Source organism: Tarenaya hassleriana, unplaced genomic scaffold (genome assembly GCF_000463585.1).
Source record: "Tarenaya hassleriana unplaced genomic scaffold, ASM46358v1 Cleome10, whole genome shotgun sequence".
Taxonomy (NCBI): domain Eukaryota; kingdom Viridiplantae; phylum Streptophyta; class Magnoliopsida; order Brassicales; family Cleomaceae; genus Tarenaya; species Tarenaya hassleriana.
Window position 1 is genome coordinate 2853092 of NW_010960188.1, and position 11833 is coordinate 2864924.

Consider the following 11833-nt stretch of genomic DNA (forward strand, 5'->3'; position numbering starts at 1 on the left):
GGACGGGCCGGACGGCAGTTTAGTCCGGTTTTACCAAACCGGATTTGTAACCGATTTGTAGAAATTGTTTGAAACTGAAATTATATCATTTTTTTTATAAAATCAGACAGTCTAACTTAACTCAATGTATCAATCTAGTCAAGTTTATGCCAACAAACAAACCCGATGTACCTATGGTTCGGGACTAATTCAAATCAATGTTTTTCCAATCCAAATTGAACCGATTGAAACCAAACCGATACCGATTCATAACCAATAAAAAAACGTACGCACAGAATCAATCTTATGAGTGACCAGAACTGAAGCCAAGGAACGAGACATTATCCACAGTCGAGGGACTAAACTCCAGAGGAACATTCCAAGCAGAGACAGGACCATCAGACCATCTCATGTTAACATTCTCAACACTGAATCCTTTTACATGTTCCATGATTATCCCAGACGTGGCCTTATGATTCACCAGACCTCGGCATCCGGGTCTGTAATCCACCAATCCCGCGCTGTAATTCGTCCATCTTCTGAATGTGAAGTTCATGTTCATGAACTTTATGTCGGAGAGCAGCCCGTTTGAGGATCCCGACAAGAAGACGCCGTTCTCTGAATCAGCGGTTATGTTCACGAACAAAAGGTTTGAGATTGAACCTTCCTTTGTTGCGGAGTTTCGAGGGCATGTCGTTATGTAGATTGGCTCTGCTCTTCCCCACCATGACGGATCATAGTATCTGGTACTGATGTTTATGTTCGAGAACGTAACATCTCTCACGTTCCCTGAACACAAACAAAAAACTCGATCAAATCGACAAGATGTTCCAATTCATGATCTGTTTAACTTTGAAAATGCTGAAAAGGGTACGTACCTCCGTCACGAATCTGCATTCCGAGGCCTCTGTGGGACTGGACGATGGTGATGTTATCGAACAGGAGGCCCTTGAACTCGAACAAGCTGGCGCTTCCGAGCTTGATGGCGGAAGATTTGGTGCGGATCCAACAGTGGGTGGCGGTCAAGTTGTAGAGAGGAGCAGTGTAAGTCTTGGGACAGATCGCATCGTCGCCGGTATCGATGTGACATCTGGTGATTAGGGTATTGTTCGAATCCTCAATGTCTATGCCATCGTTGTTCGGAGTGTTGAAATCTCCATTAATGGATACGTCGTGGATGGTCGTGTTCTCACACCTCACAACGTGCAAGCTGCATTTCGCCATTGCCGAATTAACCGAAATTAACCAATCCGGTCCGAATAGAACCAAACCGGTTTATGTTCCTAGGGGATTTGGATTGGAGGAAAGGGGAAAAGGGACTAACCACCAGTAAGCAGGCTCTCGGAGAGTGACGTTCCAGATTCGAACGTTTCTGGAATCGACGAACCCTAACAATCGAGGCCTGCACTCGTCCCCTAAGCAAGCGCCGGTCTGGTTCCAACTCACCATCACGTTCTTCCTCTCATCGAATCTCACCACGAACTTCGATCCCTGCCCATCGATCGCTCCTCCGCCTGTGATCCCCACGTCCGTCGCGTTCTCCGCCACCACCACGTACCATCCCGACGAATTCTCCGCCGGATAGTCCGCGATTCTCGGTCCCCCAAGTATCACCGCCTTCTCCGTCACATCGAGCACCACGCCTGATCGGAGACGCACCGTCGCGGTCAGGTAATTCCCGGGAGGGAAGACGACGCGGCAGACGGAGGATGAGATGCGGTGGCTGTGGCAGGCGTCTATGGCGGACTGAATTGCAGTGGTATCGTACTGGACGCCGTCGCCAACGGCGCCGAAATCAGTGACGGACACGGCGCCGTCTCCGTCGCAGGGGAGCTGGATCGTTGACGGTGACGTGTAAGGATGTGATTGGACGAGAGAAAGTAAGAGGATGAACAATGACGTTGGCACAAGGAGCCCATTGGCCATTGTGATTTCGTCTGATCTGATCCAATCATGGACGGCTTTGGAAATACATTTATACCCATTTCCAATTGGGCCAAATTTGTCCAATTTCATTTTTAAGAAATCATTTTGTTATTCGTTTGTAAAATTGAGCAACAACTTTTATATATATATATATATATATATTTGTTTGACCAAAATCTTACCCGGAGTTAAATTTTGTAAGATTTTATTTAGGGAATATCCCAAAACAATATCTGAATTTCTCAATTTTCACAAAATAAATTCTAAACTTTATTTTTTATCAAATAAAACCTCAATTTCATTTTTCAATAAAAAATTAATTTAAACTTTATAATCTTTGTCATTTTTAATCCTATTGTTTACATGACGTTTCGACATCCTACGTGACAAGTCAATATTTTGACTGTATTTAACACGATATTGAAACGTCATGTAAGCAATAGAGTTAAAAATGACAAAGATTATAAAATTCGGATTTATTTATGATTAAAAAATGAAGTTGATCTTTTATTTGATAAAAAAACAAAATTTAGGTTTTATTTCGTGAAAATTGAGAAGTTCGGATATTGTTTTGGGATTTTCCCATTTTTTTATTGCTATATGTGCATATCATATAGTAATTTTACTAATTTACGATATATGTATTACATGTTCCTACGCATTACCCTAAAGAAAACATTGCATAAAAGGAAATACATTCCACTTTAAATTTGTAAATGATTCCTTCAAAAATAAACGATAAATATATGTAAATAGGAAATACATTCCTATAATTTTACTAGATTAAGAAGTTTTTTTTATATATATGGATACGATTGTACAAAACACTAGATCTCAGGAGCTTTAAATTTGGTATACATTTCATTTTATACAAAAATAGAAAGACATTTCATTTTATTTGACAATTTGGTATAAACAAACCGAGGTCGAACCAATTGGTTTTACACCGAAAGTACAAATTGATTTCGAACTAAAGTCCATAACAGTGGTCATAGAAATTTACCCAAAGAATTCCGGAAAATATTAGGAATATAATTTAATAACAGATAACTCTCTAACTCTTGGTAATTCTCATTATTAAACAAATATGCGAAGTTAATGGATATATAGTTTAATATCATATGAGATAAGGTTCGGATTCTACATGGACGATGATGATTCAGGTAAAAACACAAATTGGTCATGGACACCTCAACAAGATAATCAATCATTAACGATTGGTCCATCTAAAATGATTGCTCATATATAGACGCATTTATACGACTTATATATATATATATATATATATATATATACAGAGTAATGTCTAAATGGGGTAGAACTCAGAGCTCCATTTTGACCTGGTTTTGGAACAAAGTCGTCGACGAACCCACCATGAAATTTTCAGACACCGTGAAGTCATCATGTTCATGTTCATGTTCATGGACATCGACATTGACATTGACATGGTTGTCCTCTTCTCTTCCCCATACCTGCTGTTGGAATGCGTCGAACGGCCATTGCTGCTGCTGCTGCTGATGGAATGATTGTCCATTTTCCATTGCATGTGGCCATGCCATCACCATTGTCGTCCCTCCCGAGAAGCTCCCATCCATTAGAGAGCCGCTCTGCAAAAAAAAAAAAACAGATCCAACATCGGGATGAAACACTTAGCCAATGTAGTTCAACAGGTGAAACTGAGACGTTTAGCGTCTATCCTATTCCAATTTCGAACCCTCAAGAGTTCAGAGAGGAACAGACGCACGGGTTTTACCGACATTAGTCTAGCCTCGGGTTCAAGATACCCAGTTACCCAAAACTTAAACGGTTCCGTGTCCTTTTTGGACCAAAACCCAGAGATCATTCATGGCAGGTGGACCTGTTATGTTTCTTCAATTACAGAGTTCTAAACAGGAGAGGCATTTAATAGTGTGTCCAGTTTCAGGATCATGGACAGAAGAGAGATAATTTCTGTAGAGAAACCAACACAGATTGGGTAACAGAGAAGGTGAAACACAAGAACAAGTTTTGGGAAGAGACCCACTTGAGAAAAAAAAAACAATAATATCAATAATTGTAAAGAGAGGACGATAAAGACATCAACGCCATGTCCGACCAGTAGACAAACTGAACAAGGTGGTCCGATTGGTCTGACCCACTAGAGGGACTCGTCCCTTTTTTTTTTTTAGATTTTTATAAAATAAAACGACGTAATGAAGAAACCTAAGCCTTAACAAGCTGTGTACTGAATCTTGCACGGCGTTTCCTTTTTTTTTTCTTCCCGTTTTCAATCACGTGAGTGAATGTTGATTTCCTAAACCCTAGTCTGAAAATGGTCTTGATTAATGTTGGATCAATAAATATCCATAGTTTCTATTTATGTGATCCCCCCAACCCAACAGCAGCTACTACCCAGAAATGATCATCCCTATGGCTACTTAAATGAGAAAGAAAGGATCTTGTTCTTGTTCTTGAATTTATATTTTTTTTTAAAGATTTTTTTTTACTGTGTGAAAGATCACATGGTGCGTTTAAGAAGCTTACTTCTGTTGCCAATATGCTGTCCAGATTGAAGTCGATCCTCGGGTTTACGGCCGCAAGCCTCATCGATAACAGCTGGAAACCCGAGATCGGGTTCACAAGAAGAAATATATCAGGAATTTCACTGACAGGATCGAAGGAAAATGGAATGGCTTTATAATAACCCATTGCCAAGAAAGAAGAAGGGCAGGCCTCACCTCCACTTGGCGTTGTAGAGACTGTACATGGTTAATGATTTCATCCAGCACCAGAGCAGTTCCTTGAATCTGCATTTCAAAAGCTTTCTGGTAAGTTTTAACATAACACAGGGCCACTTAATCTTGATTAGCTCAAAAAACGTCGAAACTTTGCACTGCTAACTTCACAAAGATTCCAACTTTCATACCCGAAATTGCGGGAAAACCGACAAGACCGAGTATGTATCTATTAACACCCAGTAAGAATCTATGAAACTATATCCCAATAGTATTAAAGATCCTGTATAACTAAAACTATGACCAAGGGGGTTCCTCCATTGAGTTTCATTCATGAACAAGTTCTCTCTAGCCCTGATTGACCCAAGAACTTCAACAAAATCTTAAAACCTTGATGATGATCATTCCCTTATCTTCTTCATAGTATCTTCTACAAGCAATAATTGCAGATAACTTCCAACACAGAATGATAAATTGGATGTCCGCAGTGCGTCACATCATGTTTCCAACCAATTAGGTATGTGGGACTAAGGCATATCAATATATTCGTAAAAAGGATCCTTGCTTTATCGTCGTCCTTTTACTGATAGATACCGAACTTGTTTGAGACGATACTATCCTCCACACCATCCATGGAAATTCTCAAACCTTTTTTTTTTTTTTTTTTTTTTTCACTATCAACACAAATGGACCCCCAAAGGGGAAAAAAAACTTATGATCTTCATCTATCCACCATAACTTGTCCCCTAACCTATGACCTTAAGGGCACGTTTCCAGCTAGCATTTCCACACAAACCCCCTTCTCCCACCATCCAATTCCCTTTTGCAGTTCATTTACCTTCTTTCCTTAGCCTTAAATCTAGTAACTTTCAAGCTTCAATTAACGCCTTTTTGCACTTATCAACACAAATGGACCCCCAAAGGGGAAAAAAAACTTATGATCTTCATCTATCCACCATAACTTGTCCCCTAACCTATGACCTTAAGGGCACGTTTCCAGCTAGCATTTCCACACAAACCCCCTTCTCCCACCATCCAATTCCCTTTTGCAGTTCATTTACCTTCTTTCCTTAGCCTTAAATCTAGTAACTTTCAAGCTTCAATTAACGCCCTTTGAGACAAAATCCAGTTACCAAGTCTCATCATTTCCATACCACTACTCTAATCTTATGCAGGAGAAGGAAAAATATCAGATTTTTGGGCGGTGAAAATTTACCAAACTTGGCCATTTTGGCACACCAGAAGGCACTTTTCTTCGTGTAAAAGCAAGCAAACAAGCAACTCGCCTTTTGGGGGAAAAAAAACTAAAAGGGTTTGGAAAGAAAGGATTGAGACCCTTATCAAACCACGTTAATCAGATTATATAATTGTGCTTCATCTTTTTTTTTTCAGAGTCAATTAAAGAAATATTCTGTCGTTAAGCACAAATCAGAGATCAAATGATTGATTAACATTTTCATTAAACATCGTAATCAAAAGGCAAACCTTATCACATCCTGGGACCAGCTCCTGTAGCAGCTTCATTCGTGCGTTTATTTTCTCCCTTCTCGCCTGTAATCCCAAAAACTTAATGGTGATTAGCCGCTAATTAAGAAAGGTTAACTCTTTTGACTTAACCCAGAGAGGTTTTATGCAAATTACTCGCTCTGCTAAGCTGTGGCTGTCAGTGGCTTGACCTCGACGAGCCCTAACATGGACATATGGAAGCTTATCGGCCTCTTCTGAGCTCTTGGTCTTCTTCGTTGAGCTTTTGACCTAGAAATTGAGATGCACGAATTTAGCCACTGATCACTGGTTAAAATTAAGCAATGTAATGAATCGAGGTTTTGATGGAGAATCATTTGTTTGTATCACCTTCTTCTCGCGTTCTTTCCTCTTCCCAGACCGATTGTTCTGGTTCTGGGTCTGGTTCTGGCTCGGGCTCTCGCTCTCCACCATTGGATCAGAAACCAACCGCTGAGATGAGTCGGTCTCCGTAGGCTCGGCCTTGACCCTGTCCAGATTCGCGCTTGAATTCGACGGCACCGAGACATTGCCGTTCTGCTCCGTCGCGGCGACCGAGAAGCGAGCCGCGCGCTCCATGAGGACAGTGTTAGAAGGAAAAGTCAACGTCCCGAAAGGGTGAAGCGGCGGAGCGATTTCTCCGGCGACGTTCGTCGGAGGACAAGAGGAATCGGAGAAATGGAGGAGCTCCATGGCTTGGGTCGACGGAAGCTCGAGCAAGGCAGTGAACGAGCCGCCATTCTCGTGAGGCATCGTCACCAGTTGCCGGAATTCGTCACTGAAATTAAGAGATTCCAGTCCGGTTACCTCCCGACACGGGCCACTGACGGTGGATCTAGCTCCAAGTCCTCCGTTCAGATCCATAAACGGCAAGCTCACCAATAATCTCCGACAACAACGCCGTAATACACGAAACAGAAGCAAACCCACTTCAATTCACGAAGAACGGCAGCGACCCGCTTGATCAAGTGGCTCGAGTAACGCAGATTACAGCCCTCAGTGGTCGAATTGAATCTCTCTTCCAGCGGCAGAGAAAGAAAGAGGTGCTTGACCAAGTTAATTTCACTTTGTCAGTTAGCGAGCATATAACGGAGAAGACGAGAAGTTTAAGCGAAGAAGTGGCATCAATGGCGGTCAAAGCACCAGGAAAATCTCTCTCAGAGAGAATTTCCTGAAGAGGGTCTTCTTCTCCGTTTCGAGTCTCTTCTCTCTTCCCTGAGCGAAAGATTACTTCAGAGCCGTTTGGAGTAGGATGAAAGCAACATTAGCTGCGGAATGCGTCTGTTAATAAAGCCATTCCTAGAGAGAGAGAGAGAAAATATGTCTGGTTAGAGAGAGAAAGAGACGGAGAAAAAAAAAATTAAATATTAAAAAATAAATAAATAAACGAAAACTAAATGCTTTGTACGGACGGTTCTAACTTCTAACTGAACAGTTTTTGCTGGATCCCAAAGGATATGAGTTGGGCCTTTGGGCTTTTACCCAATGGCAATTACAGGAAAATAATTTCGCAATTATTGTATATTAAATTATTATCTTTAATTATTGGCCGTACCTAATAACGGCACATATTTGAATCCCATCGTAGATTTGATTTATTATTCCTCCCGCAGGGCCAGCTTGCTGTCTGATCCCATTTTATTAAAAGGAAGTGAGAATTTCAATTGGAAAACAAAAAATAAAATTAAATATTATTTATTAAAGCTTTTATTATTTCACTTAAGAAATGGAAAATAAAAATAGAAAGCTTGTATACCACACATATTTAATGCTCGTTACCAATGCCATGTCAGATTCTTATTATACCTTTTTCCTTAACTACTGATGATACGGTCCATACGGACTCCAACTTCAATGGTCGAAAAATTATAAATAAAATAAATTAACAGAATTTTATAACTTTAGCCGCTAAAAAAATATACTGGGAAACCGGGGAAAAAAGAGATGTTACCAAAAAAATAAATTTATGATTCATAATACAAACATTTGTGTTTTAGAGTGAAAACATAGTTATTTAAAAAAAAATTAATATCCGTTTACGTTTTTCACGAATTAACGATGAAAGATCGTAAAGATAATGACCAAATTCGGTATCCCTTTTGATTAAACATTGGGAATTATGATTCTTATAACTGTATCATTTTTTTAATTACAAAAAAAATAAATTATTCTCATCTGAATAATGAATATCCTAATTACGGTATCTTTATGTTACATGTTGTTAGAAAAATAAGGAGGAAAACAAAATGTGAGGAGAGAAGTGGGACCCATATAGGAGGGGAATATTCCCTTTGACTCTATTGGGCCGGATTAATGTCCATATAGGCCCAAACCTAATTTCCGGTCCTTTTCTTTTCGTTAAAAAAATTATTCCAATGAATTTTGAAATCAAATGTTTGGATTTTTTTTTTTCCTACACCAAAACATTCCACTTAGTTCGAACGCTCAAGAACTCCATATGTACCTAAAATATATTATTTATTTTCAGTATAGATTGGTAAATAAATTAATTAGAAGTGCTAGTGTTTTTTGTTCGTTTCCTCATCTCTCTCATATATATACACACATATACACATATATATATATATATAGGTGTAATGTAGGGAGTAGTAATGTCTCAATCATGGAGTAGGGTACAATCGTTTTTTTGGTAATTCCAATTCGGCAAGGATACGACCTCCCTCACCTGCATTCCCTCTTTGGTCTCGGCGTCGAAATCGTAGCCATACGTTACATGTATGTACGTACGTACGTATGTATATACATGGTATATGATCTGATCCGATATATATACGTATAATGGTCCAATGACATGCCCTGTCTAAAGAGTAGTTTGGATCTTATTTGTCTCGTTTCTGTCTTTTTTTTTCTTTTTTCACATTCAAATAAGATATATATATATATGTGATCGTGCATGCATGCATGCACGGGGATATTATATATTAGACAAAAGAGTTTATTTAAAGTGATTAGAAATAAGTATTTATCGAAACCTAATTTATGTAGTGGAGTCGCTATCAACGTCAAATAAAATACTAAAACTTTAATATGTATTTTTTTTTTTCATTTTAGACTTTTTCGTGTATAAGCATACAATAAGAAAAACTAATTTGTTTTTTTATATATATAAAAATAGGATAAAATTGTATTACAAAGGCACATCAACGTATCGCATTCAGATTGGGATGAATTTTAAAAAAAAAGATGGATATTGGCGAGACCACAAAGATTTTAGAAAATCTGCATGGAAAATAAATGATAAATAAATTCGTGTAAAAAAAATACGAGGGCGTTCGTTTTTAAGTGGGCCTGGGTCCACGTGTGTGTCACGTGCTTCTGCCCCATAAACCCTTTTTATAGGGATGGTGGGCGGAATTCATTTCATTCCTCCTAACTTATACTTGGATAAACAAATAAATACATCCGACCAAGAAACCTAATAAAAATTAAACAATATAGAGTTATATTAAATGAAATAAGATATAAAAAAAAGAGTATAATATATTTTTTCTCAAAATGAATTTGAAATGATTCATAATTTAATATTAAAATAATCGAAAAATGTACGGGTATGAAAATTAATTTAGAAAACGATTTTTCTAATAATAAAATCACTTATTGTACTTAAATCATTTAAAATATAACAACAAAAATAAATATCCTTTCGATATTAAAAAACGAACTAAAAAGTAATTCAAAGTTTACAAATATATATTGATAAAAATCGAAGAAACTGTGCAAAGGTCGAGAAACCCCGCACTTGTTCGGAAAAATTCATTCATCCGATAAATTTCTCTAACTATGACTCCCTTATCGATCCTATAGATTCTCAATCACGGTAACGATATCTCCAGAAGTATATACAAAATCCAGATTTAGATCGCCATCGTAATCTGCGTCGATCCATATCTCAAGTCGATTAGCAGACCGACTTACACCATTCCAAATCCTATTATTATTATTATTACTTGCACTATACATTTTCGTGCGATTTACATTTTTTTTTTAATAATTCTTTTAATCATATATTGCTTTTTGTTCCGATGGAACATTTATATTTTAAATATAATTATTTATTATAGTTTAGTAAACAGATATTAGCAAGGACATTTGGGGCTGAAATATTAACGCAGCCCTAATGTAGCAGACAATCCGATCTACATGGCCATCTAAAAAAATCTCAAATTTCCAACATAATGATCCAATCCTACAAAAACTAACATTTTAAATAAAAATAAAAAAAAAAACAAAATAGATATTGCATTTTGGAATACGACTTTTGAAATTACGTTCCAGAATGTCGCATTCCACAGTTATTCCCCGAATAGAAAGATCGAAAATGCTATGCCAAAAGAGATTTTTGTAACCAAACATAAAAAAAAATAAAAAATAAAAACGAAAGAGGATTTTTAAACGAATTTTTTTAAATAGAAGATTAAATACGGATCATCACATTTAACGGGGCCCAAAGGACAGGGACCGAACAACAGGTGGGCCTCAATGTTGAGACCCAAAAGGGACACGTGATAAAAGTAGGACCCACGTGGTGAAAAAAAGTTATCAGCCCGCGAAAACGACAGGGCGTGACGCCTTGCGGGACCCACGGATCAAGTGGAAGAGTGAGTGGGCCCAGGTAAACAGTTGTTGGACCTAAATGGGCCATGAGAGCTAGACGAGGATATGGGCCCAATTCATTGATTGTAGCAGTGTCCTTGTGCTTGTACCTGAAACGGCAAGCTGTTCGTATAGGCTGCCTGCAATGCCTGCCGTTTCCGGCAAAGGCCTCTGACACGATAAGCTTTCTGTTGGGTTCCGAATTTATTTATTTTTTTTCCGGGGTTCCGAATTTATTATTTCCCCAACATATTTTCTGGAGATTCCTCTATCGATAAATTCATTATTTCGGAAAATATGCGGACGTACCCTTTTCTCTACTTCCCAAAGATGATATATATATATATATATGTATATATAGACCCAAGAAAGATTGTGATATATGCGGCTTGTGGCGGCAATGCTAGTTCTAAAGACTAGCTTGACGATATAGAATTAATGCAAGTTGGTTAGTTAGAGCGTAAGGTGGTTATTCTAGGTTTAGCGAATTATTTAATATTAGTCGCATTGTAGAGAGCTTGTCAATTGATAAAGTTATTCTTTATAATCATAAATTTTGTATAGCTATATATTCTTTATCATTTCTTGATTCGAATATGGGATAAGAGTATACTTTGTATAGTCTTTTACCACCGGTGTAACAAAGCTTGGATTTTTGTAAATTCCTCTATCGTGTAATAGTTTGCAAACCGCACGAGAGATTTAAATTAGTCTAAGACTCTAGATTACGCATAGCAGATTCATCGTGGAATAAGATAAAAAGATTCGAAACTCTAATCAATTATCTGGAAAGATATACATTGTCATATGAATCTATGATACACTAGTTAAAAACCATCAAGATTTGATCAAGAAATCGAGCAAAATCTTCAAAGCAGGCATCTTTTGATCAATTCATGTCACCCTTCCATATATCATAAACTATGATGATGATGATGATGATGATGTATCAAATGGATGTAACAAAGCTTTCTTTTTCTTTTGATAACTAGGAGATTCAATGAGGATATAATAAGCTAAGTTATATTACACGATATTTTTATGTCAAGTCATCACCATTGGATTCCCTACATATCAACAGAATATCAAGAGCAAGA

General features: G+C 37.9%; 2 protein-coding genes across 2 annotated transcripts; both read right to left on the reverse strand.

Annotated features, from left to right (window-relative positions):
* Window positions 1-180: 180 nt before the first annotated feature.
* On the reverse strand, window positions 181-1989 carry LOC104802371 (probable polygalacturonase). Its single transcript, XM_010525952.2, has 3 exons — window positions 1304-1989; window positions 858-1189; window positions 181-768 (listed from the first exon to the last, which is right to left on the reverse strand). Exons 1-3 carry the CDS (start codon window positions 1903-1905, stop codon window positions 284-286), a joined length of 1419 nt encoding a protein of 472 aa, XP_010524254.1. The 5' UTR covers window positions 1906-1989; the 3' UTR covers window positions 181-283.
* Window positions 1990-2982: 993 nt separating this feature from the next.
* LOC104802378 (transcription factor bHLH48-like) lies at window positions 2983-7449 on the reverse strand. Its single transcript, XM_010525965.2, has 6 exons — window positions 6474-7449; window positions 6261-6374; window positions 6105-6170; window positions 4623-4691; window positions 4429-4500; window positions 2983-3512 (listed from the first exon to the last, which is right to left on the reverse strand). The coding sequence occupies exons 1-6, from the start codon at window positions 6984-6986 to the stop codon at window positions 3228-3230; spliced, it is 1119 nt and encodes a 372-aa protein (XP_010524267.1). The 5' UTR covers window positions 6987-7449; the 3' UTR covers window positions 2983-3227.
* Window positions 7450-11833: the final 4384 nt, after the last annotated feature.

Coding starts and splice junctions, on each gene's coding strand:
- LOC104802371 (XM_010525952.2), bottom strand. CDS start 1,905: ATGGCCAATGGGCTCCTTGTGCCAACGTCATTGTTCATCCTCTTACTT. Junction 1,190..1,303: donor CGAGAGCCTGCTTACTGGTG/GTTAGTCCCTTT, acceptor GGCGAAATGCAG/CTTGCACGTTGTGAGGTGTG. Junction 769..857: donor AATGCAGATTCGTGACGGAG/GTACGTACCCTT, acceptor GTTTGTGTTCAG/GGAACGTGAGAGATGTTACG.
- LOC104802378 (XM_010525965.2), bottom strand. CDS start 6,986: ATGGATCTGAACGGAGGACTTGGAGCTAGATCCACCGTCAGTGGCCCG. Junction 6,375..6,473: donor GGAAAGAACGCGAGAAGAAG/GTGATACAAACA, acceptor CTCAATTTCTAG/GTCAAAAGCTCAACGAAGAA. Junction 4,692..6,104: donor TGGTCCCAGGATGTGATAAG/GTTTGCCTTTTG, acceptor TTTGAAATGCAG/ATTCAAGGAACTGCTCTGGT.